Source organism: Daphnia carinata, chromosome 7 (genome assembly GCF_022539665.2).
Source record: "Daphnia carinata strain CSIRO-1 chromosome 7, CSIRO_AGI_Dcar_HiC_V3, whole genome shotgun sequence".
NCBI lineage: Eukaryota > Metazoa > Arthropoda > Branchiopoda > Diplostraca > Daphniidae > Daphnia > Daphnia carinata.
Genome location: NC_081337.1, coordinates 3,631,451 through 3,657,006, shown reverse-complemented (window position 1 = coordinate 3,657,006; position 25,556 = coordinate 3,631,451). Strand labels below are relative to the sequence as shown.

Sequence of the window (25,556 nt, the reverse complement as noted above, 5' to 3'; positions counted from 1 at the left end):
TTTTTTTCAAAAAAGATTTTTTTTGTTCTTTTCAATGTGTAATAGTAAAAACAACAAAAGAAATAAAACAAAAAAAAAATTTTTTTTAGTAGTGATGAAACAAAGCTATTTTTTTAAAACAGATGCATGTCTCAACTTGAAAGACTCGAGAAGTACTGACAGTGGGGCGGGAAGGCAGTTTGCATACATGATTTCTACCGGGAGGAAAAAGAGTAACAACTTTAACAGAATGAAACCAACTGCTGATTCAATTTTCACGAAAACTCATTTATATGATTTTTTTTTCACTGGAACAAAAAAAAAATGAGATGTTTAACCATAAAAGCAATTAAGTTTCAAATAGAGCGAAATAATGTTTTTTGTTTTTTTAACAGTAACAGACTATGCATGAGTGAAATAACTGGATGAATCACAAACACAATACTTGTCCTTTCTTCCGATCTTCTCAAAAACAAACAAACAAACAATACAATTTCTGACTAGTTCACAATCATTGATATTCTTGTGTTTGTTGAACACATTCGAATCCTCTCCTTATTTTCGGGATTGCATCCGCCTAAAAAATATGGGTATTTGTTTTCTTTTATGTTTTGGTGAACTATTACCAATGCAGTATTTCTGACCTACGCACGTATACACACCATTAAATGATGAAATCGAAAGAATATTTATTCCTAAATTTTAAAGTTATCGTGTTAAGTGCTTTGAAGGAGGGGGGTGGGCATTTAATAATGATTTTTTTGCTTCTTTTTTTCCCCTTCACCATTCATGATTTGTCCGATACAACTATAAACGAGCTTCGGTCGATTCCAACTCGTAAAACAGTAGATAAGCCTCCGATGAAACAACACGCTGAGGTGTCAGATTTGAAATCCTAGGAAGAAGTTAAAGATAAGTACATTGCCATTTCATTATTTTAGCAAACATTTCATGTCACCTAGAATCGTTGTACTCGTGCCAATTGCCACTGAAGGGATGACGGCATGAGGCTGTATAATGTCCCGAATAGGCCGATCCCGAATGATTGATAACTCCGTAGAGTTGATAGCTGCAGGGTAATTGTTTGATACCTGGACTGGTGTACGCTGACATGTCTAAATCTGTCAGAGGGAAATCTACGCTGGCATCCAGTTTGCGAAATCGTTCACCGGGACTGAATCGTTTCAAATCTAAAGAGACAAGTATTTTTTATTTTAGTTCAATTTCGATCGAGAGATGGAGATCAGGCTTACGAAGGACAAGAATTTGAGGGAACTTGTGTATGGTGAATTTTTTGGTGCACTTGCGCCGAGTTTGGCATTTCGCACACGTCTGCAATTGCAATAAAACAAAATGGAATCCAATTTAGTCACGAATAAATACCAATTTTCAAAAAGTTGATTTACCGGCTTTTCATCTCCGTCGAGTATTTCTTCCTTGCCAAAAAGATCGAGGCAGTGACCTAACTTGACGTTGCTCTTGCTGGACGGCGGTATAGGTAGAGAGAGATCCCAGAAGGGATCGAACGTGACGCTGCAGTGACCACAGACAGTGCACTGCAGGGTCGACTTGAGCTGGCCGACGAACAGGTCCACAATTTTCGAGTCGTCTCTCCTCAAGTAACGCTTCCACGATTCGATGGCCTTCTCCGAATCACTGTTGACACGAAATGACAGCGATGTCAGCACTGTCGAACAAACACATAATTCAATTACTTACCTTAAATTATCGGAAATGTCATGTTCGAGAGGTCGGGGCTTGACGGCAATACGATTCACATCTTCGTGCAAACCTTCCAAAAGGTATCTGAGAAATTCCTGGGCATCTTGCTGGTTGTACCCCATGAACCGTGGAGCAAACTTTTGAATCTGTGATAAAGATCAAATGAAACTCAATCGAATTGGTTTGTAATTTTAAATTTTTTTTACCTGGCTTTTCAGAGCTGTTGGATTAACAGCGCTAGATGAATACGAATCGTCTTCATCTTCATCCTTCTTCCATAATTCGGCCAAGACAATAGCGAAAGCTGGTTTTTGTAAAAACAAAACAAGAAAAAAGCAGTTGACAACACGAACATGTTGATGACGCAATGAAAAAGAAATACCTTTAATGAGAGCTCCGTTCATTGAGGACGTGGAAGTATTAATGTGATTGGCGTACTCGTTGGATATGACGTATTCAAGCACAGAGCGAGTGTTGCTCAAACACTGTAGCACCGAATTCATGAAACACTAATAGGGAAAAAACAACACATGAATCAATACAATAGGCATTAAATTACTCCATTTTCCATACGATTCCGTTAACCATTCGTAGGAGTATTTCATTGATTCTGGGCACATACCGTATTGCCAATATTTCTGAGCCCAACCAATCCTGTGCTCTCATTGGATGCCGTCTTGGGTTGGCTCGAACTACAGGTGCGTGATCTGGGCGCCAATTTTGGTGACGACGTCTCTGACGTCTGATCGACTGAATCCGAAATCGAATGCCGCGATGCTCTCGCTCCGCCCAACTTTGCTGAGGTAGCTGAAGATCGAACAGCCGAAAGATGTCCGCCATCCTTTTTTTTTTTTTTTTTAAAGAAAAAAGATAAGAAATCAGCAAAAATCGATCAAACAGAAATGATCAATAAAGAAGAGCGGGAATAGAAACTCAATGACTTATGAACCTACTCCTTGTAAATCAGTTACAGGAAAAGAGTACTGATATTTCCTAAATAGCGCCAGAAAGCTGCGTGACAACGTTGTCGGTGAAAGAGGTGTCTCGCGGCGTCCGAGCAAATGATTCAATTTGATACTCGACTTGACACGAGCTTCCTCGTCAACACCGTGCACCCATTCCAGGGTGGAAGCGTTCAAAATTGTAACCATTGCGATCAATTTAGCACTTAACACAAACTTTAAAATAGTCGTAGCACACACAAACAAATGTGAGTATAAAGGTTTTGGACGGAATAAAAAATTGTATGGGGGGGGACTACACGGAAGACTTTCTAAATGTGAAATGAAAGGCAAAAAAAAATTGTCAGCTGACTGGCAGGAGATCCGAGCAGCCACTGGCAGATTTGTGCCCTGTACGGCTCCTTATTTTTTGATGGACTTGGCTCTCTCCCTCTAGCTTCAATCCACATTTTGTTTCTCTCTTTCTTCCTTTCTCCTTCTTTTTCCTCATTCGTGATGCCGCAACCCGATTACCTTGTCCCGTCTAACCGTTTCCCCATTGGCGAATGGCCTTCTACCGTCCCGTTCACTCCCGACAATAGAAGGTCAACTGATACGAATTCCGCGCGCATACATTTCAAAGCCACTTTAACGGGCTGGGCTATATCTTAAAATGTTTATGATTTTTTTTTTATATCACGCCAATTTTTGCTTGCCCGTCAACTGGATCGAATTGGACTGAGACAACTTGTCTAGGGTCAAATTATCTTGTCTTCAAGGACCATGTAAAAACGACAAACTGATTACAAACCTAAAGTCTATCATTCCACGTCTCCGCCCTTCTATGCATGTGATGAAAGGAATGTTGTGTTCAAAAAGAAACAAAAAATATTCCTATTTCCTTGATCATTTGAATATTATAGACTTGTTTTTCCGGTTATACTTCATTCCTTGAAATTGCGCAATGTTATTATATTTGCATGACGAATCGTGATAGAAAGGCGGGAACTTTAAATTCCTTTTGAATTTGTTTTAATGTTCATGGTCACGGCAAGGCTGACAAAAAAAAACAGCCTTATACTGTACACCTTTTGTAAATTCCGGGTACGTCTAAATAGGGGGATTCTTTTAAAAGAAAAAGATGTGGAAACTTGAGACCTGCCTATTTTCTTCGACATTCACTTGTGAAAGCTGTCAAAATGTCTGAAAATCCGGGCACGCCTCCAATCCCGGAAAGAAAATGCCAAGAGGACCATTAAGACTGATTCAACTTTGTGTCTACGTTGCTGGACGTCTTGTATTTTTAGCTGGCCACTTTGGGCCACGCTCGCAAACCTTTTCTTCCAGCGCCTCTATTTCAAATAGGATATAAGAGCGAGAAAGATGTATCTAAATGTATGCCCCAGGAAACAGCTGCCAGCAAGGACACAACACCTCTCCTGACGTAGTAATTCGATCACTTCGACCAAGATCAATGGGCAAGTCAAACGAAGAGGAAAAACAGAGCCTGACGAGTATGCGTTTTGGAACAAAATAGCAGCAGGGCCTTGCGCATTGTTTTAAATCGGGTCACGGCGGATGACGCGCGCTACATCGGGAGGTGAAAGTCCTTGGGGGTAGTCGAACCAAGACGCGGTCGGGTGATGCTGACGCGAGCCAGGAGAAGGCGGTTTTAATTTTAAAATAAAAGTGCAACCAACAAGGACGACCGGTTGGATCCAGTTGACGCCAAAACAACACATCATCCTATCAACCCCCCACCCACAGTGTTACATACAACAACAATCAAAAATTAAAAAAAAAATCCTCGAAAATTAAACAGAGCCATCTATGGGCTAAATTAGTAATTACTATAGTTACCTGATTATCGCCGTCTGATGAGGATGAGAGCGTAGATGGCGAAGATGATCGAGCTACATCTTTCGTGACGGCCGGTCTGGCTGGGGTGGCTCTATCTCCATTGACGATCCTGTCGGGCGTCTGACTGTTTTGGGTGCGTGCAGCGGCGCCAACTGCTGCGAGACGCTGGTTGACTGGCGTGCTCCTTCCATCGAGTTCCACAGATTCGTCGCTGTCTGAACCGTAACCGGACGCTGTCGTTCGGCTCGATTTGGATCCGCCAATCGGCGGCTTGCTACTGGAAACAGTCGAAGCGGCTACCGGCGTGCGACTTCTCTCGGGAGTCACGTGGTTGCGATTCTGGTCGTAGCGCCGTCGCAAATCAGAAACAGTCGGTCGCACATCTTCCGCATTTTCCGATTCCTTTTTATCGGCGTCCGGCTGCGAGGAGCGCAGGAAACGCGATCTGAAAACGGGAGTTTCGCCCACCGATTTGGACGGCTGAAAATTACGAATTCGCTCGCTGATTTTCGGTATTTCGGGATCCCTCTCCGTAGAGTATTTCGTTCGCGACGAGATGCTAGACGTCCCATTAGTCAGACTGGCGCGCTCCGCTCGATATTTCGATAAAGTGGAGGAAGGCACGAAATTGGACGAGTAATCTCGTGACTTTTTTATGTTGCCGTTCAGGTAATTATTATTGCTGTTGCTGGACATATCCCTCGTTTCCGACTGCGTCTCTCGATTCCGCGAACCGCTGGCGCCATCTTCCGAAGTGGATTTGCGGGTTGAAAAATAGCTGCGGGCCGGCGACGTCCGTGTCGAAGAAGAACTAGTGTCACGAATAATAACAACAACAAAATAAATGGTGTGCATAAATTAGCCGTTAGTTGAGTGGATATTTGTTCTGTACATCCTTTCCCTTTTTTTTTTTGAAAACGACTTTGGGGGGAGAGAGACTGTTAGAAACATCTCGCCTGAGCATTTATTCTAATTATATCCACCACCCCTTCTTTCCCTCTTTCATTTTAAAAAGAGGCATAGCTCTAATGAACTCGTGAATGTTTGTCGTTTTAAATTGGGCAGAATGTTTAAAAAAAAAAAAACGTGGCCAACTGAGGTCCCTATTTCTTTGCTTTTATGTCTCGAAATACGATACGGGCCTCTCGGATTGAGTGGAGGCCGTTCTCATTTTACCTGTACAAGGAAGAACTGGTTCTCGTCGACGATATGGGGGGTCTAGAGGATACCGAATAATCCCTCGTAATCGACACCGAGGGACTGGTGTACTTGTAGCTGCCACTAACATAGCTAGACGTGTATGGCGAACGGTCCAAACTGGACGTCCGTCCGGTAGTGCTGCTGCTGAAAGTCGACGACGAGCGTGAATAGGAGCTGCCGCCGCCGCCGCCGTACGACGAACTGTAAGATGTATAAGATCCTCCTAGTCGCCGACTGGGCGACGAAGTCGATGACGTCAACACCGGCATTTTCTATTGAGAAAACCTGAGAAGATTAAAAAAAAAAAAAAAAAAAAAAAGAATATTACATTAGCGAATACAAAAAAAAAGTAGAATCGATAACATTGCAACAGTGGAAAAAAAAACGTGTTCGATTTTTTGTAGATACTTCACCGTATGCACCTCTGACGTGCTATACATGGCCAAATAGGACGCCGTGTCCCGGCGAACTAATTATAGAACCCCCAATGCCCTCCCATAGCCAGACAGGAGAGCAAATAGGATTCTGAAAACCTTCCCTGCCCGAATGAGAAAAGCGAAAACGATAATCGAAAAAAAAGAGAAAAGAACGTAATCAATAAATTGCGATGAAAATCCACGCCCAACAAAAGGAAGGAAAGAAAAAAGAAAGGCTAACACATGCTAGCAAAAAAAAAACGGAATAAAAAGTTCCTTTCCATTCCCTTTTTTATTATTCTTATTATTATGGGATAACTGAAAACATACGAGGTGTGTGTAACAGTGTATGTGTATGTCCGCGCATCTAGAAAATCAACCACACCCGAACTGCCGCGTGAGTCATGTACACGCTACTACGCTGCGGCTTCTGGCACCCAGCTACACACCAGTAGACATACACACAGGGAGGAGAAAACGTTCCTCGAAAACGAAACGTTGACCCCCACGTTTTTTTTTTAAACAAAAGAATAAAACTAAATTAGAAGTTACAGGGGTTGGACTATTTCGTATTTTCCAACGTCTCAAAACAAACAGACGACCTTGACAGCTCCATGGTGGGTTGCGCGAAACCGATCAATATAAGGTCCGACACACTATGGCCGTTTTGCCGACTGCATCAAGAAAGCCCAAGAATGGTTTTGACGTGTTTTAAGCTCAAAGACTACCTCCATGTTTTTAAAGGCGAAAAGCATCAAATAGAAAACAAAAGTTGACCGGTTGATTAGCGTTAACTTAATGAAATGCAGGCACAGAAGGCACTTACTTTTTAGAAACTAAGGTGATGACGTCAGAACGCTTTTTAAACGGTTAAAGTGCTCAGACACGTTGCTGTTGTCCTTTAACCATTCACGCCGCCTCTTCCATTGCCGACCCTTTGGTCGGCATTTTGTCGTTCTGCCTCGATCGCTTTCACATCGACCAGATCCCGAGACGCGGATAAAGCACACTAACGTGCAGCGTCACAGATTCCTGGAGTGTGTGTTTCGGACCTTTTTTTCTTTTCGTTCTCTTTCGACAAGAGGACGAACGGTGCGCGCGCGCGCCGGCCAGAGTCGTTTGCCGATGGTATGTGGGTCAACGTCTCTCCACCTCTTCCATCCGACTCTCTCGTTCGTCCTCCTCTGTTACCCGATTGTGCGCGTTGGAAGGAACTGTTACGAGCCAAAAAGCCATGACTGAGCCATCTGTCGGTCTGCCGGTTTATTACAGCACGCGGTACAAATGTACTAGATCCATCTCCGCAACAGATTCTTCATCGTCGTCGTCATCCATGGATGAATTGTTGGACGGATGACTCAGTTGTTCCACCCACTGGTCCAGCTGAATGTTCGTGTTTAAGGGAGAAAGAGCTTGTTCGAGCGAGGGTGATGTCAGGATAAGCGCGCCACGTTTAATGAGCTGTCTAAGAGCTTGCCACAAGTCCCGTTGTACATCCAACGGAGCAAAAAATTCAAAAACGTTGTGCATCACCAACACGTCCGCCGAGGAGACTAAATGAGCGAATTGTCGAATATCGCCCGTGTAGACTTCAACTCTAGACTGCAGAATTATACGTTTAAAAACTCAAAACTTCCAAAATCCTATCAGGAGTATGAATTTTACCTGCATGTTATATTTGTGAACCATAGAAAGTGATAGTGCTGCAAGTTCTGCATTAATTTCCACTCCAGTGATCCTGCTGGCTTGTGAGTAAGCAAATGCACCAAACAAAACAGCCCCAAAACGAGAACCAATGTCCAGTAGATGTTTCCCTGTTAAGTCAGGAAGGAGATTCCTGAAGGCATGAGCCAAGTTTTCCCGAGATGCAGAGTGTGAAATGAAAGCTATTAACAAATTCAGGTTTAAAAATGAAGGCATTAGTAAATGTTTCAGATTTAAGATTTACTTAATGGTTTTGTGTCTCTGGAACCACATGAGGTGCAATAACTTTTGGGTAATTTTCCTTCGTCACATAAGGCATCCACTAGCCTGTCGTCATAAAGGAAGCCATCAACATTTACAGTTGTAGCAGGGTGACAGTCGGCATTCTATATGAAAAAGTGATGAGTGGGTATGTGACATTTTCTATATTTTTTTAATGGCATACTTTGCCTATTTTTGGGAAAACTATAGTCTCTGAAGGTAGTTGAGCTTCCATCGGAAGAAGCTGTCTCAGGTCTATAGCAATGTTTTCAAGAAGCTCCTCAGCTTCTACTCCATTAACAACAACAGCAGTCTCATGACTACCTATAAAAACGAACAAATCATAATAGCAACTTACGCTTCCGCAAGAGCAAAAAGTTTTTACCGATATTCAAGTTATTGTCGCCGGAGAACCAGTTTTCCTTAATCCAGCTTAAAAATCCATGAAGTGTGGCTGGATCCTTGATTTGATGCAGGATTTCCACGAACTCCTTCTGGGCGCCGGGTAATTCCATTATCTACTATAGTTACTCTTGACCACTTACTTAAACTCTTATATTTTCATGGCCTAAAATAAACACGTGTGCCGATTCCTGAGCAGTGACTTAACGGGCCATCTGGCGCCTACCGTTTCATCAGCTGATGCCTGTAATAAATAGCATAGGTTGAATAGCGCTCCTAGTGTAGGAAAATGGCACCTGAAACACAATGTTTTTAATGACGAATGATTAAAAAATTTAAAACGTTAAATAGCGAAACAAACATTGTAACAGGGGGGTGACGCCAAAAGACTAAATATCGATTTTCTAACACATTTAACTAAAGCTATGTTTTTTGTAACAGCGAAATATCATGAATCCGAATAACCGACAAAAATAACAAATATTAGCATAAAAAACCCGTAAAATAATCTAAATTCACGCTGAGTTGCAAACGTAGTTTCAGTTTTGAAATTAGGGCACTCGGAAGGAAAACAATGCAACATATTGGAATCAGTCTTATTAAGCTGTACCTGTTGTTTCTGGGCCAATAGCTATTGGATCTAAAGTTTAAGCAATACTACAGAACAAGTACCAAACATCTACTGAGCTATATAACAACAAAAGAAAAAAAGGAAGAAAAAAAAACAGTGTCGCCAGATTTTCAACGGATCTGGTTTCTCGCAAAACCTGCATCCAAATAATTAAATTAATGGTTGACAGCAATTCCTTTGCATTGCGCTCATTGAATCATGTTTCTGGGTCTAAAGTGGTACGCTAATTTCACGGATTTTCTAGCTTTTGGTGTGGTTTTCGTAAAAGCAAGTTGACTGCAACAGGTTACGACAGAATCGCGTACGCCTTGTAGCCCATTTCGTGCAGTCCATGGAGCTTGATGAACGAAACAATATAAACAATCGTGCTAAGGTGCGGTGTAATCGGTACCGACTGTATCCAATTTAGTACTACGCTTTAACTTTCGGTTGAGTAAACATTTTCCCCTAGCTAAATAATGAGTTCACGAAAAGTCTTGCCAACGCTCTGCTTGTCACAATTTCTTTCAAAATCTATTCCTAAACACAAATGTGGTATATATACCTTCTGAGGATATCAAAGGGCAATGTTCACTTATAAGCTAAAGCAGTTGAATTATATGATCTTGCATAGAGCACAGACGTTTATGCACAATTAAATCACGAAATCTGAACAAGAAAGTATGACTAATCATATTCATACTTCATTACACAGCAAGCATAGGAGCCTTTTTTAATCCCAAGAGGGGTTTTGTAAAAATTATTTTGCATAATTAAATCATGAAGTATGGAAAACAAAGTATGACTCATCATTATTCATACTTATGTTGAAACTAAAACGTTTTCAGCGACCATGCGTGCCATTATTTGAAATCCCATGAGGGGTTTTGTGAAAGATTTCAAACTCTCTAGGGATGGGTGATGAAATGAATAGCCTTGGAATTATTTCAGGTCGAATCGTCCCCTTCCTCAAAATGTCAAGGTTTTCTTTGGTACAAACTACACAAAAAAGCTACATTTCAAAATTTAAATAATGAAGGATTAGTCAAATTTTGAAAACACGCGATGCGTCATATACGGTGCAAAACCTAACACGTGGACCGATGACACATTCAAGCGATAAAAATTAACAACACTTCAATAATTCTTGACAATCACAATAATTACTTTGTTTTCAATACAGAGAAGGGTATTTCTGAAGCACATGAAACTTATGAAAATTGAATCCCTAATAAAAAGCACCCAACCTCGTTGCCTGTCATGCGGTCTATCGTGACACGACCAGCTGGTGTTGGAGTGTGACATGATGTCAAAATCGATCCTTACCCATGTGTATTTTGATTCTCTGAACGAATCAACCAGCCATAAACTTACAGGCTTTTTCTTTTCTTGCCGAGTGAATGAATACCAACAGACTTCGAAATCGTTTTGTTCGACCTCTCACGTTAGTCCGACTTGTCGTTCATCTAGACATACTTTGCTAGTCGATAATTATTTCCAGACCACAGAACTGGCCCTCAAAAATAATATCTACAGTGCTGCCAATGTCTGCATTGTTGCCATGACGACTGACGACATCCCAGACGCTAACATAGAACAATGGCTCCGTTTTTTTTACTGAATCCTTGTCGCAAATTCATTCAAAACATGCAATAATCATGAAAAGGTATACCATAAAAGAATAAATTTTCTTACAGAAATATCACATAAGAACTTAATAACCGCACATAAGTTATCCACAGTCTTTTTGACAGCGTATGCTACGCGGTAGATAAATTCACCTTGAACTACCAAATAAAGTTGAAGGTAGGAAAACGACAAACGAATAAACTTAAAAAGATGCCGTCTTGCAACGATAACGATAGTTTTTCGGCATTCGTTGTTCTTTTATGTTTGTTTGAATTTTAAGCTCGCATAAATATCCTTTGCTTTAAAGGCAAAATGATTATTCGTGAAAGCCTTGGAATGGCAGGAGGGGGACCAAGGAAAAAATGCGTTTCAACGAATATATGTCAATAACACATTCATCACGGGGGAAATGACTAAATAGAAGCTAGTTTTCCAAGGTGCGCAAAACGGAATACTGCAACCAAGGTTAAATTTACGAAATTTTTAAATACACCTGATGAACTGAATGTAAAACGACGCCACACTGCAAACTCTACAATGTGAACCATGACTGTCGAGTTTTAGATGCACCTCATCTTGTTGAGAACAACAAGAAAAAAAGCATTTGTCACGTCTCGAGGTTACATTCTCTTTTGGAACACCTTTTGGGACCGGTTTCGAAATGAAAGCTGAGTGCTAGATCTCTATTCTAAATACCTTTTGTTTTGTGTGAAAAAAGGACCCTTATTAGGGATGTCACGCAATCAATCGTGAAAGAAACTTGGTCATTTTAAGTGGATTGTATCCTACCATACATTTGTTTTTTTTTAATACAACAAAGTACTGTATATTGAAAATGAGATTCTCTGGATGACAAGAGTGCTTTACGCGTTCATCTTTCTATGTCTATGTACAAGGGCCTCTCTTGCATGTCACTAAAAATTAAAGGATTTGCACTAAAAAGAAAACAGGAGATGGAGGGACAACACCGACATTTTCTCCAGCTACCCTACAGGTATTGGAAAGTGACGGATTATTCTTGCTGGGCCAGCAGACTCTTGTAATCTTCCCTCTGCATACAAAAACGTTAGATTTTTAAAACCAAAAGGCTTGGGTATATCGAATAAAAAAGAAACCTCTATCACCTTAGTCCAGCCGCCATTGCAGATACGGTAAGAGGCTACGATAGCCATACCGGCTAAACTGAATAACGCCAAGACTATGACGCAAAGGAAAAGTCCAGCACGTAGCCAAAAATGGAGCTCGTCGTCCGACGGTAAAGTTGGTTGAATAGGCTCTGTATGATTGTTCACTGTGATGTAATAAAACTTTCCCGAATCTTTGACTGCGTTATAGAAGTCCCAATATCCGGCGAGGAAGTACAATACGCTAGAACACACTACACCCAAGGACGTGGTCAGGTAAGCGTAACTGTAACGGAAACAATGAGAAACGTAAAGCGTCCGTAACGTTTACCGAGTCTTTTTCTTACTTGAACCATTTCCGCGAAACTTTGGCAAAACATCCGAATATTCCAGCGATCAAGCCAAACGATCCAACAGCTAGCGTGAAAATTGTATTGCCATTGTGTTGGATGCTCTCGTCCGCATCGTGATAATTAACTAACAGAAATACCTGCAGGGCATAATAAATAGATGGTTGTTGAATACATACCGGAAGGGCGTAGGCCGCAGGTGTTGACGACAAACACTGTTTTTACCTGTAGAGCGATACATCCCAGACCGGAAAAGATCTGAACAGCTGCCGCGTTCGACAGACCGTCTATCTCTTTTTGTTGCGGTTTGTTCTCCAAAATATCCGCAAGCGATCGAGTTGTTTGCATGGTAGACCCTTAGTTTCAAATGATTTAGAAGCACAACGAACACGGCACGTCCTTTCAGCAGGAAAGGCACTGAACGACTGAAACACAATGACCCAATCGCTCTGGCCTAGCCCTCGTTTTCTCGACGTGAAAGTTGCTGCTAGTCGCCGCTTTGTTGCCTTCTACATTACCTGTATTTTTCCTTTTGTCGTGGCGCAATCCAGTTGCCACCAGTCTCAGCGGGAAAGACACTCGTCACATAATAACGGCTGCGTGCAGATAGTGTCTGCCCTCGAGGTATTTCTTTGATTGCGTGCAGAGCATGTTGCCCCACAGCGTGGCGCCTAATGTCTCATCAAGGACTCGATTAATATTCAAAATACGATCTTTAAATCTCAAAAATTAATATTAATTAATCTACATCAAAGTTATCTTTCCAAGTTCAGATCTACGGAGATATGATGTATTGATATCTTTATTACATGGGCAGATTGCGGCTGTTTTTTTCTTTGTCTTTTTCTTTTTTGCATACGGGAAAAGGGTAAAGGTAACGCAATAGGGTATAGGTTTCTAAAATGGGGGAAAACCCAACGAGCAAGAGGAGTTAGCAAGAATCTATCTCGACATTAACCTTCAAAATTTTGAACTGTTGGTCGTTCAGTGCTTGCCAATTAGGCTGTCTGAGTTGATTAGATACTTCTACCTGTGTCGCTTCGTAGCTCCTGGATGTGCTCTTCAGCCAGTTAAAGTAGTCCTCGGTCCATTCGAGGCTACGTGGCCAGTCAGCACGTAGCAGCAATGCGTTACGGCGAACGTATAGCCTCCGCAAACTGTTGCAATTGGCCGAACTGACCAGCAGGATCAGCGTCGCTGTCGAAATTCTCTCGCGAATGACCTGTTGTAATTCATTTTCTCATTAAGACGACTGATGCTGTACATAATTGAGTGGATTAACATTTACCTAGAAAAGACTACAACGTCCATGCAAAACATTCATTTACCAGTGGAGTTAAGCAACCTGAAAAATGTCTGAATGGCGTGCAGCACTTGTTTTTTTAAGTTCATGCTAATAATATGTTTAGTACAAAAATCCAATCACACAGAAATCCATAGAGATGGAACGAATTTACCAGTGTGTGTAGATTGGGACATTCCCGAACGAGAGTGATCAAAGCCATGTCAATCCGATGCTGGAAGCTATTCGATGTATGAAAACGGGGAAGTCCTAAATGGCCGTAGACTTTCAGGCGATTGCGGTAAAGGTCGACGACAGTTAGAATACTTGGCATAGTTACCTGCAATAAATCATGACGTAACATTAAGAAATTTCACACGGTAGATGAGAAACTCACTTTGGAATAACGGGAATTGTATAAAACGGATGAAACTGGAGCGCGTTCCTGCCATACGATTTCTCGTTTAGTCTTTCCGGTTGATTTCAGATGTACTCTTAGCGCTGGATTTTTATAGTTCAGTTCGGCCCAGGCTTTAGAGTCAATACTGTAACATGATTCAGTATACGCGTTTTGAATGACATGAAGGTGTTGCAATCTTGTACAGCCAATGAGCCAAAGCAAATCAGGGCTTAGTGTTTGGGGGCTGATACGGAGCGAATGCAACCGGAGGAAGGCGCCAGGATGGAGAAGCCGACAAGGTACTTTGGTGCAATTGATTAGGGTGAGTGAATGCAAATTTAGGCATCTAGTGTAGCAAACGTCATCCAAGAGATAGAGCGCTTCGGAACTGTCCAAAAGCAAGTTGGTCAATTCCAAGCTGGTGAGGCCAGGTAGGTAAGACATGAGTTTTTTGAGCGCTTGTAACAGTTGGCCGCCAGTGCCGTAAATGGCATTTTCTGTTCGCATTGCCATGTCACAGTTGAAAGTAAACTTGAGCGTGTGGACGTTGTCAAGAGAGCCGGGGTAACGTTCACTAAAATGGGAAAGCATGTTCATGACCTCAAAGAGATTGAAAAAGTTAAACATTGGGGCAAAAACAAGGGTACGGATATTTTTGGCTGTTTTGTACAAGAAGATTTGAGCTCTATAGTGATCTAGAGTATATTGCCAGCCCAAATGGTAGTTGAAACGCCTCCTGGATAAGACACTGAAAAAAGTTATTGAAATGTGTTGGTCTTGTCACTATAGGTTTAAATTGTTATTAGGTACCGATCTTCCAGAACAAATGTAGACCACACATATGGCAGGTGAAAAGCCTGATACCACCTTCTGCAAACCAAGGAACCATAATAACGTTTTTCATTATTCAAATAGGAAAAGATCCTTTCAATGACCAAATCAGGAAGTTCTGCCCAGTTGCCTTGACTCTTATCTTCCACATAACATTCTCTTTCTTCTTCTTCACCTGCAGTGGCTTCGTGGTCAACATATATTCCTATTCGAACATTGGAATAATATACTGATTGATTGCTCAATTTAGACTTTTACCTTTGCCGCGGTTGTCTTGCTTCCAGGCTGCACCGACCATAATAGTGGAGCTTACTGGTTTTATCCAGCTGATTACAAAATGACTCCCTAATTCAACCACACGATCGACCGCGTTTTGTGAAACTCTGCAGCACTTACCAATAAATAGTCAACGAAAGAAAATCAAAATTACATTACATTAAAATAAGACATTTCGCCGACCAGTGAATGCGAATATCTGTTTAGTTTTCTTTTCCAAAATGTGTTTTGCCATTTGGATGTGGACTTCTGCGCCATCTAACGATGTTTTTATCATTTTTTGGCATTCGCGTTGCTATCCAGATATATTGAAAACTTCAATCTTGGCTTAATAGTATCTCCGGAATTTATGAAAGAAAAAAAGATTAACCATACAACATAGCTTACGTTCAAGTGAAAGAAAGAATGTGAAAATGGCTACTAACTATTGGATCAAAGTGTTATAAAACGATTGAATCTCTTGCCTTAAAAAATTTCGTTTTCAGTTTTACTTTCGTCAAAGCACTGCCAATTTTTTTGTCTAGACATTTCCATTCTCTTGTTTGTTTGGTAATCGGGAAATTGAAACCGAGGTTGATGTCGATTGAGTTGCGAAGTATGTGGAAGGTTCTTCCATGTTTGATCGGGTACGACCGACGATGGCAGAATCCGCTTGAAAAAAGATTCTTCTGATACGGGGCCATAAGAAACGACGTACATCTCGATTAAAAACAATAAAAATAACGAAGATGACAACGCCACGTAAAGAGTTGAGCAGATTGCTGATCTCGAAGAAATAAACGGCGTTAACTCGTAAAAACGAATCCTTGCTCAGATAGAACGGAAGCCAAGCAGCAAATTCAAACACCCACGGGATTCCCGTGATGAAGAACAGTTTTAAAGCCATTTTAATACTAAAAATGTGTACGTAAGAAATTTAGTAAATGTAGGCAGAGAAGCTTTTACAGTGCTTGACTTACTCTTGTTCTTGTTTTGAATCTTTCGATGTGTTTCGATTAGTACGCATTGTCAATCCTTGTTTCTCTTTCCAGCAATGCATCAGGTTAGGATTGAAAAGTAAAGTTAAAAAACAGACAATGTCAAACAATAACAAGGAACCAACAGGAATGTAAAAGAAAATCAATGCCGAGGTGCCATCTAAGTAAAAAAAAAAAGAAAAAGTAGTTCTGCTTTCTTAATGATGAAAAATTAAACACGATTGATCAAGTGAGGTAAAATGAATAACAAACCAGCAAACCAGCATTTCAAAAGGCCCATATTGGGGTTGAAAATGCTAGAAACGCCAAGCTGCGTCGACTGAAATTGAGCAACGATTGCAATGCTGACAGCCAATATAGGGAAACCCCAACCAAATGCAGAATATGGAATAAACAGCATTTCATTCGATACCTTGAATGACCCACTAGAAATAGAAATATACATTTTTTATATTGAAGAATAAAATTATTCATATGGACTTGTTTGCCCGTACCTAAAAATTCGATAGTAATCAAAACAGTACACCGTCAACCACGAAAATGAAGCAATCGATGCCCAATAAATAGTGAAACCTATAAAAGTAAAAATAATTCAATCGTATTAGAAAATGGAAAGGTATTATTTTAATAACTTTTACTCATAAAAACGCAGGCTGTTTGGCCTTGTGGTACGAGCTCTAGTTGAACAATTGCCAAACAAGTGAATGTCTAAATCATTCAATTTATAGATCACCCTTAGAATTCTTCATTCTGTAATATAAAAACAAACACATACCAGACATAATGTGATAATGTGACAAAGTAAAATCCTTCCAGTCAACATCTGGGCAATAGATTGAATTCCGGTCCTCCTATTTCCACCACCAAAACCAGACGTGACTAACTTAGCCGAACCTAAAACTTGCTTTGTTATGGACGTTAATATTAACATAAATGTTTAAAAACTATTACCTGAGGTGGGAACAATAAAGTAAATTATAAATGTGGTTAATAATCCTGCGGCCGAGATACACAGAAGGATTGGATAATGAATCGAAACATGGGATTGCGATGTACAATAGAAAACTTGAGGCTGATAGAAGACTTCCTTTTCATTCCGAAGTAGCGTCAGGTCCAAGCAGAATGGCTGATGCTTAACTTTAAAGTCCCAATAGTTTTCAATGTAAAAATACGTCAAAAGTGACAGCTCGTTTTCCGTGTTGGATTCAAATATCAATTGCCCGAAAGTGTTGTGGTTCGATTTCAAAGCAATGGCTTTCCTGTGTTGGCACGATAATGAAGAATTGGAGATTAAGGTGCCGGAAATGTTGTAATTCTGCTGGACATGATTGTGAAGGGCTTGTGAGATAATCAATTCCGCATTTCCCAAATTTAACAGTTGACAAGTATGCTCCTCGTCGATCATTATATGCCCAGCTGGACAGCACTTGGGTATTTTGGTTCTGTTTACTTCCTCGTGAGCCGTATCGAAACCAGACAGTGGGTAAGTAACAGTCGCCTTTGCTTCAGGTAAAGCTTCTAATTTATCAGTGCAGAAAATTGCCAGGTTTGATGTTATGGGTAAACCAGCAGAATCGGCGTACACAATGTCTTCCATGCAATAGTGTTCAATGGACACTAGGTGATTGTTTGGCTGGATTTCCAAACTCCCGTTAGACGTCAACTGAAATTCAATAGTTCGCTGTCGATGTGAGTAAGGATGAACACAACTGGGCAACCCGAAACGAAAAAAAAGCTCACTGCTTTGCGACAGCTGAAGATCATCAAAGAACTGCGTTGCAGCTGCCTTATTATCTATGCAAACCAAATTTCGTGAGTAAACTTCGTGCCGGTCGCAGCACTTGCGAACGACTTTCTGTCTCGCCATTTCTGACAGTTTTACATGCGCGTTCATTCCAACGAAATCTAGTTGTAGCTTTCCATGGACGTCAATAGCAGTTTTCGGAAAAGGTCGGGCATGGGATGTGCAAATAAACGCAACTCTTCTAGCCTAAGATTTAAAAGCATTAAACTTACGACTCAGGTAGAACGTTTTACAACTTACCTTATCGAAATTTCCATCCAGGAAAAAATCTTCAATGCAGTGATCGTCGTTGTGCAAAATCCAAAATCGATGAGGCACTAAAAGCTGGCCAGTTGCAATTGGATAGAAAAGATCTGCCATCCTCGTGTCTGGTTCTAACAAGATTAACGTACTCCCGTAACGATCAGGTGTACAATTACGTGGAAATCCTGGATCGATTATGACATCTTCAAAGGCATACTGTGGTGGTAATGTTTGTTCTTGTCCAAAGAAAACCTGTTGCGAATTTGCAATTGCTGGAAGTGTAGGATGGCTGCTCGTAATGGAATATTTAACACAACGATCTTTACGATCAGCGACATCTTCTTCCCAATTGAAATTGTACACTTGACCAGGGCCGCAACATTTACGAATCAAAAACTTTTCTTCTTTAGATCTTGACATAAACGATAAATTATTACACAATATTCTAATTTAAAATTAATTACATTATTTACCTTTCGGACGAATTGCTGTGGAAGATCGAGGAGGTTTGTTCAATTAATGATGACGTGGTTGCTACCGATTCTTTGATGATCAATCCAAATAAAAAAACGAAGAGGACAATAAAACTCCGGTCGAATACTCCCATAATGAAATTTGATTGAGTTATCAATTCGGAAGCTGAAAAATGTGTCGTTTTCAATGAAGATGAGCACACCTGCGTCTTCCTGACTCACTGGATAGTGTGAAGAAAAAGTTTTTCGTCTTTAGAATGTATACCCAAGGCTATTTAAGAGCCCTTGAAAATTATTTCGGGGATTTTTAATAAGTGTATATGAAAATAGGTATACTTTCTTTTTTCACATAAGAGAATAATAATCATAATTCTGTAAATGTTCTCGTTTTGCCTTAGGTCGCCAACTTGGCTGAGTAATTAAAATGGCCGGCTCCTTATTAGGTTGACCATTTACGTAGCGTTCATGATGGACGTCACGTAATTTGGGGCAATTTTTCCAAGTCCTCGCCTCTCCTCATTTTCGTAGAGTAGTACTTTTCATCTATTCTGCGTATGTTAATTTAATTTTTTTAATGTCTTCATTTTTACCCTCTCTTCACACTCTGTCCTCCCCTTCGAGTGTTGATTTACTTACGACCTTCCTGGATGGATTATGATGCTGTATAATGTAATAGAAATGACTTTTTCGCATAAGCTCAGCGTTCGTCATAAATTTTTAATTTGGGTGTGACCCAAGTTCTTTCCTGTGCTTCTGATGTTCCATGAATGTATCAGCACATTCATTTTCTTTCATCGTGAAATAACAAAAACATTAAAGTACCACACGACCTCTAAAAACGTTCGTTCGAAAGGAGGAAATTACTTACGTACTTAGGACCGCCTGACCCTTGCGGACTTAAGAACTCATTACGAATCCCTTCATTAAAGCCTCATTACACGTACACCTTTATGCAGAGAAACGTTTTTCAAGCCAAGCAGCTACTTCACTTTGGAAATCAGCAAAGTGTCTAGAAAAATGAACCGGAACTTGTATTGCATACACAACACACACACGGGCACATAAGAAACAATAACGGTAGAAAATCGGGAGTGAAAGCACCATTTGAGCAACAATAGTACTTCAAAATCCAGGAAAAACATAGCTGTAATACTAAACGAATTTTATTTTAAAGCCCTCCCAATCGAGAACGTATCATCGATTTGTAGAGAGCGTTGCTGAGTTGTAATGAAAGACACAAGTAAGGCCGCGAATGTCACACGATATTTCAGATAGGAATGGACCTACCAGTGTGAATTGGCACGTTTTTACGTATTGGTGGCACACCCATCAATACACCAAACGTACAAACACATTTTTTTAGAAAATGGGAAATACATATCGCAAAAAAATAGAAGGATCGGGTTCGACTTTGGCGCTAAAACAGTTAACAAAACGATTTGCAAACATGATACGAGAATCACTGGAGTAGCTCGACGAACGCGAGGCTTGTCGCCACAACGCGAAAGACTCGGTATGAGATCTGGTCAAGTAAATTTTTTTTTTCTCAAATTGGAAAAAAAAAGAACAAAATAAAGATTCCGTTCATCATTGCACACACACTGTACAAAACAAGATCATATTGCAGCTGATTTTATGCGGGAGAGAATCAAGACGCATTCAATCGAGATATTCAAATTGTACCATTAGCAGGCGCTGTGGTCATTGAATACGAATGGAAATCAGATAATGAAAGACCCAAATATTGCGATGGAAATTAAGACCGACAAGAAAAACAAAAAAAAAGAAGTTTCCAAGCCCGAGCATCATCGTATAAACACAAGGCAACCAAGTGAAGAAAGAGCCGGGCAGTTGTCTAAACAAAGCAGGACGATGGTAGACCACACAGGCGCTCCACATCATCGCCAATGGCCGGGAACAGCCAACCACCTAATAAAATAGAAAGACGGAGAAAAAAAAGGCCATTTGTTAGAAACAAGTTTTAAAAAATAAAAAAGTTGGGGTCGCTTCAGTGTTAAAAATGGAAACAGTTTTTGCAGAGGCACACATAGCACGCTCCCGATCGTGCTGTGGGTCCACTCCATTGGCCCACCCCCAGCTGCGTCTTACGTGTCGCTCACGGGTCCTTACGAACCCTCGAGTCGCGTGGCTAAATAAATGGAAATAAAGAAAATACACGTACCATTTTCGTCATGAACGAAGCGGTTCATCTCGGAGAAGAGGAGACTTCCTTCATCCAACAGCTGGGCTGAAGATTCATCCGAACTGGCCGAAGAGCTCAACGCTTCATCTCCGGCATAATAATGGCTTTCATTGCGAGCTGATGGTGCAAAAACTACGTCACAATAAAACAGATAAATAAAGGAAATACAAACGAATCATTTGTTATCAAACTTACCACCACGTTCCCAATCGATCGGAGACTCTTCGTAACCGCTGATTGAAGATGAAGTCGATCCGTGACGGGAATCACGACGGGATGGCTTGTCAACATCTTGGCTGACGTTAGGATTGCTTATGTTACGCGGCTGGCTGACGGTATGATCCAATTGCTTGGTCACGTGATTCTTGACGTGCTTCCGCAACGAGCTGGGGTCCGTGTAGCGTTTCAAACAGCCCGGCATTTGGCAAGCGTACGGTTTCTGTAAATACCAATCATAAAAAATTCCGTTACTTACGTTTAATTTATGGATCTATCAATGTCATTTTCGATTTTTAAAAATCCTCTCAAGAATCAATTTTCGAAGTAGAAAATGTAAATTAAAGGAATTACCGTGTCGATGTGAGTGCGTTGATGTTTGGCACGATCGGAGCTATTAGAAAAAGTTTTGCGACATGTCGGATATTGGCACAGGTAAGGTTTCTCACCCGTGTGTGATCTCAGATGAATTTTCAAATTCTCTAATCTCGAGAAAGCCTTTAAACATCCATTATACTATAAGCGGGAAAATACAAAATTAATTACTCGAAAATCAATATATTTTTTAAAAGGTTAAACGTACCGTGCAGCGATTAGGTTTCTCTCCAGAATGAACGCGCATGTGAATCAACAGCTTGTAACGAGCGTTGAACGGACGATGACGACGTGGACAGCCGGCCCAGAAACAAGTGAAATCTTCGGCTCGACGCTGATCGACGTGACTCCGTTCAATGTGCTGGACGAGTTCTTCTTGCGTTTGATAACAACCTTTACAATCGACCCAACGACAATGGAGCACAGTGATTTCGTCGTTAACATTTTCTTCTTCTTCTTCTTCATCATCGGCAGCCATTTGTCCGGGCCAGTCTTCGTTGTCCGTCGTATGAACAGGGGGGAATTGAAACGTTTGATGATATTGCGAAGGTGACGTCATGAACGGCGATTGGGTCATACTGTCGGCATCTCCGCACGTGCTCACGCTCGATGTTGCCGGTGAATTGATGATCCAATCGCTTCCGCTATAACTGCTTCCGAATCCAGCAGAATAGAACCCGCTAGAATCGTGCTGATCGTGAAGTGGACTGGTTAAATCAACCATCAAATTTTCTTCTTTCAATTCCTGATCGATAAACTGTGAGGGACCCAAATCGGCGCAATAATTGTCCATGAAGACATCGTCTAACATGCTGCACAGAGGGTCTTCGATCGGACGGTTAACTATCATCTGTTCTTGAGGTGGCCAGTAGAGATTCAACGGAGGTAATTTCACCGGTTGTGACGATGTCTCTGTTAGACCGTCAAAACAAACACCGAAATGTGTAGGATCTTCTGTCGAAGGGCTGATGATTTCGGGAAACATTTTTGTTTTCCCCTAGAAGTCTAGCAGGTCGTTGGTAAGTTAAAAGGATTTTTTTAAAGACGATGTTAACTCATCGGCATTCGTTAGACTACTGTTCGACATGGAGATAGTGCACGGGTGTAAATATACAGACGCAAAGGGAAATTGGGACAAGGGAGATCCTTTACATAGAGTTAAACGAGTTCATTACATTAGCTGTGTGAGGATAGTACTGGAACACTGTTGTATGCCTCCGAAGCTGGAAGCTTCGTCCTATTGGCTAGAAAATGAGCCGGTCTCTGGAAAAAGGGAAAAAGAAATGTCAACGCCCTCCCCCTCATTTGACTCTTTCACTCAGTTACATGCTACGCTCTACTACTATTGTGCATCACAAATGATTACTTCCATATTATTAATTTGTTTAAAATTAAATTTACCCTTTTCTGCAAGTATAAATTTCCAGTCAATTCCATTTTCGTTGGATAATTTGCACACATGTAAATTATGACTGCATACCTGAAAAAAAAAATGAAAAAAAAATTAAGGGCAAACCGTAGAAAACAATTAAGTGTTGACGTCTACTTAAGATAATAGTCTGTACCTTTTCACGAAAAGTTAGGCCCACTTACTGCAAACATGTTCCATGGTATATAAATAGAACCGGCCGCCCTGCGTTCAATAGCCGAATACCGCGCGTCTGGCGACACACACAGTACAGTGACAATTTATTTTCCTTTTTAACATCACCGTTCTTCATGATTTTTTAAAAGGAAAAACATCAAAAGCTGAAGCTTTGCTATAGAAGACAAGCTATTAATACGTTTTTTTTTTTTTTTTCAAAAGGATATATAAGAAGGCAAAGCCGATCGCGCCGGGTTGTGTGTATATTATTCTATACACACACACACACACGCACACTGTTGTATATATGAGCCGGTCGGAGACGACCGAGAGATGAGGCTGCAGGAGCTGGAGCAGCAGCAGCAGAGTGTCTCGTTACACGCCAGGACCGAGATAATGGATGACTTTTTCATTTTCTTGTTTTAATACTTTGCCGGTGTACAGACAAGTCACATGCCAACTACGTATGATGCGTTCCTCACACACTAAGAGATTTTTCTTTTTAAAACTCGGAAATATATCGAAAAGAAGGAGTATAAATATATACGAGTGTTAAAAGAACAAAAGTTATGACCACTTTAAGTAGCCGTGGCTACAAGAGCATCTTTTTATAAGCAAAAAAAAGGGAAAGGTCCTCATGTTGCACGTTGACTTGCACACACAATCCTAGTGTCCAATTAACATACCAAAGATGGCCCCAATGAACCCTACGCCTCCTTTTTTCTTGACGGTCAAAAACAGTCTGCGAGTTGTGCTTGATCGATGATGTTAGAAACCTAATACGTGGTCAAATCTCCCCCAAGTTCAACATCAAACGTGATGTTATTCAATTGAAAACGTTCCTTTTCAATCATGTGACAGTTGAAGAAATATTGTCGAGTGCACACAACAGTGAAATGTTATTGAAATTTGGTCAACGCTATTCTCTCTCAGTTGGGTATAATGATAGCAAGGGGAGGGTGAACATGTTGACACTCTGGACGCCAATATTGATGATCCCCCTCGTACACCATAAGGGCCATAGGGAGAAGAAAAGCCCGTAATGCGACTAGCATACACATTACGTCATTATGTGATATTCTTTTTTAGTTCTCTCCTTTCTTCAGATATCCTCCAATAATTGTATCATATGATCTCTCTTAGTAGAAAAAAAAAATGGAGAACGCTTTCTAGCTCAAAATACGCGCCGGATCGTTATTGGAGAGATGATGGTGATGCGCAGTGGTAGCTGAAATCGTTAAGTAAGAAAGCCAAAGTTGATATTTGACACCAGCCGCTCGTTCATCTTCCAGTAAGAAAATGAAAAATATTTCTTGAATTTTTATGTTCTTTTAGAAAAAATTTTTTTTTTTTTGGGGGGGGGGGGACAAAGTCAAGGATCCGTGCAGATGCTGAACGAAAATGAGACCGCTTGTTAACATTGCCGCAAAGCTCCCGAAAATTCAAGAAATTAAAAAACGGAAATCTAAACAAGACCGCAAAGAACTGATGATAGTAAACTAAAATGAACTGGTAAAAATATTTAACTAACCGCACTGGATTTGTGTTAAGGCTCGATGGGTAAATAAATAATTCTACAGGACATGGACACTTACAGATAGTCCGCAATACAGCGAGAGCCAGCATTACGCATTATTTCGAACCCCATGTGTTAACTAAGATACGCAAAATTGTTAAACATTGGCACGTTACGCTAAGAAACAAAGATTCAATGATAGCTTCGCAAACTTGGGAGGAGAATTTTCAAAACTTTTATCAATACAACAAAAACATTCTGACTTTTACTGCATAAAACCCTTAAGGGTAGAGGATGGATGGTAACATAAAAATTGTCAAAATTCAGCCATTTTGGATTTCTTATCCTCCATGTTCTTTGCTTTTAAAATTTGCACTTTTCATAAAAAATCAAAATCAAAAGGTAAAAAAAAACTAATACTTACTGTTGGGATGATTGAAAACACTCTTGATTCTGATTTGCGTCACCTGCTTGGTCCATAGCGTCCTGGGTACGGAAGATGAAGCAGGAACCGTTCTGTGCACGAATGAAACTCTGACTGCACTGAAACAAAAGAAAAACAGCTGACACTGACCTTGTTCGTTTTTGACATAATGAGATAGGGATAGGGTAGCAAAAATATTTTGCATAAAAAAGAAACGACATGATCTTGTTTTTTTTTTTTCGATTTTTATTACCATAACTCTAAAAAGCTACGCGTGCAGATAAAATCCAAGGACAAAGAAAACTAGGAGGATGGGTGATCATTTTGTTCTCATTTTTTTCAGGATTTAGACGTCCCTCTGGACAATGCAAATTTTGTCCAAAAAAACAAAGATCATTAAAATATAAAATATTCATCGAGAAGTTTCACCGGGCAAGTTTAGACTTGTCAAAACAAGATGGCGCCTTCAATTGATGAATTCTGTACGTAATTTGTTTTAAACTATGAAATGGTGTTACTTGGAGCAACCGGTGTCACAACTGCAGGTCTTTTTTTCCCACAGTTGAAACGGTCACCCTCGAAAGAAATGTTGACTGAAAACAAATGCGCGAAAGGTCAAACGTCTTCGTCACACACAAGTCCCGCTGACGAAAAAGAAATGAAAAATACCATGCGCTGTAGGGGGATTACATTGTCAGCCATCAGTTATCAAATGAGAGTAACAACATTCCAGTAGCCATCCAGTAGTCCAGG

The 25,556-nt window shown here is 40.6% G+C and overlaps 6 protein-coding genes across 11 annotated transcripts; all 6 read right to left on the bottom strand.

The window, feature by feature from the left end:
* Positions 1-65: 65 nt before the first annotated feature.
* LOC130694410 (ubiquitin carboxyl-terminal hydrolase 21-like) lies at positions 66-7,225 on the bottom strand. 2 transcript variants are annotated; one of them, XM_057517492.2, is made up of 11 exons: positions 6,945-7,225; positions 5,679-5,987; positions 4,503-5,313; positions 2,324-2,542; positions 2,084-2,210; positions 1,908-2,005; positions 1,699-1,847; positions 1,386-1,635; positions 1,233-1,311; positions 938-1,169; positions 66-874 (listed from the first exon to the last, which is right to left on the bottom strand). In XM_057517492.2, the coding sequence occupies exons 2-11, from the start codon at positions 5,969-5,971 to the stop codon at positions 787-789; spliced, it is 2,346 nt and encodes a 781-aa protein (XP_057373475.1). In that variant the 5' UTR covers positions 5,972-5,987; positions 6,945-7,225; the 3' UTR covers positions 66-786. The 2 variants fall into 2 exon arrangements, with proteins under 2 accessions (XP_057373475.1, XP_059352124.1); XM_059496141.1 differs by lacking the exon at positions 6,945-7,225 and adding an exon at positions 6,721-6,833.
* Positions 7,226-7,364: 139 nt separating this feature from the next.
* Positions 7,365-9,162, bottom strand: LOC130694394 (uncharacterized). Of its 2 annotated transcripts, none has more exons than XM_057517470.2 (6): positions 9,096-9,162; positions 8,469-8,781; positions 8,268-8,407; positions 8,067-8,208; positions 7,784-8,004; positions 7,365-7,720 (listed from the first exon to the last, which is right to left on the bottom strand). In XM_057517470.2, exons 2-6 carry the CDS (start codon positions 8,596-8,598, stop codon positions 7,385-7,387), a joined length of 969 nt encoding a protein of 322 aa, XP_057373453.1. In that variant the 5' UTR covers positions 8,599-8,781; positions 9,096-9,162; the 3' UTR covers positions 7,365-7,384. The 2 variants fall into 2 exon arrangements, with proteins under 2 accessions (XP_057373453.1, XP_057373454.1); XM_057517471.2 differs by lacking the exon at positions 9,096-9,162 and having other exon boundaries at positions 8,469-8,601; positions 8,712-8,780.
* A 2,317-nt stretch (positions 9,163-11,479) lies between these two features.
* On the bottom strand, positions 11,480-12,642 carry LOC130694399 (uncharacterized). Its single transcript, XM_057517478.2, has 4 exons — positions 12,424-12,642; positions 12,196-12,338; positions 11,849-12,134; positions 11,480-11,775 (listed from the first exon to the last, which is right to left on the bottom strand). The coding sequence occupies exons 1-4, from the start codon at positions 12,544-12,546 to the stop codon at positions 11,737-11,739; spliced, it is 591 nt and encodes a 196-aa protein (XP_057373461.1). The 5' UTR covers positions 12,547-12,642; the 3' UTR covers positions 11,480-11,736.
* A 332-nt stretch (positions 12,643-12,974) lies between these two features.
* On the bottom strand, positions 12,975-15,105 carry LOC130694388 (F-box/LRR-repeat protein 21-like). Of its 2 annotated transcripts, none has more exons than XM_057517460.1 (5): positions 14,970-15,105; positions 14,691-14,916; positions 13,878-14,628; positions 13,656-13,820; positions 12,975-13,420 (listed from the first exon to the last, which is right to left on the bottom strand). In XM_057517460.1, the coding sequence occupies exons 1-5, from the start codon at positions 15,007-15,009 to the stop codon at positions 13,130-13,132; spliced, it is 1,473 nt and encodes a 490-aa protein (XP_057373443.1). In that variant the 5' UTR covers positions 15,010-15,105; the 3' UTR covers positions 12,975-13,129. The 2 variants fall into 2 exon arrangements, 1 of the variants encoding a protein (XP_057373443.1); XR_009002006.1 differs by having other exon boundaries at positions 13,281-13,420; positions 13,487-13,820.
* Positions 15,106-15,334: 229 nt separating this feature from the next.
* LOC130695523 (uncharacterized) lies at positions 15,335-18,618 on the bottom strand. Its single transcript, XM_057518669.1, has 9 exons — positions 18,485-18,618; positions 18,009-18,423; positions 16,916-17,954; positions 16,740-16,858; positions 16,603-16,672; positions 16,459-16,537; positions 16,217-16,389; positions 15,947-16,124; positions 15,335-15,880 (listed from the first exon to the last, which is right to left on the bottom strand). The coding sequence occupies exons 1-9, from the start codon at positions 18,616-18,618 to the stop codon at positions 15,508-15,510; spliced, it is 2,580 nt and encodes an 859-aa protein (XP_057374652.1). The 3' UTR covers positions 15,335-15,507.
* Positions 18,619-19,494: 876 nt separating this feature from the next.
* LOC130694390 (zinc finger protein GLI2-like) lies at positions 19,495-22,541 on the bottom strand. 3 transcript variants are annotated; one of them, XM_057517464.2, is made up of 6 exons: positions 22,454-22,541; positions 21,487-22,283; positions 21,258-21,419; positions 20,883-21,126; positions 20,667-20,819; positions 19,495-20,413 (listed from the first exon to the last, which is right to left on the bottom strand). In XM_057517464.2, the coding sequence occupies exons 2-6, from the start codon at positions 22,261-22,263 to the stop codon at positions 20,340-20,342; spliced, it is 1,410 nt and encodes a 469-aa protein (XP_057373447.1). In that variant the 5' UTR covers positions 22,264-22,283; positions 22,454-22,541; the 3' UTR covers positions 19,495-20,339. The 3 variants fall into 3 exon arrangements, with proteins under 3 accessions (XP_057373447.1, XP_057373448.1, XP_057373446.1); XM_057517465.2 differs by lacking the exon at positions 22,454-22,541 and having other exon boundaries at positions 20,667-20,804; positions 21,487-22,371; XM_057517463.2 differs by lacking the exon at positions 22,454-22,541 and having other exon boundaries at positions 21,487-22,370.
* Positions 22,542-25,556: the final 3,015 nt, after the last annotated feature.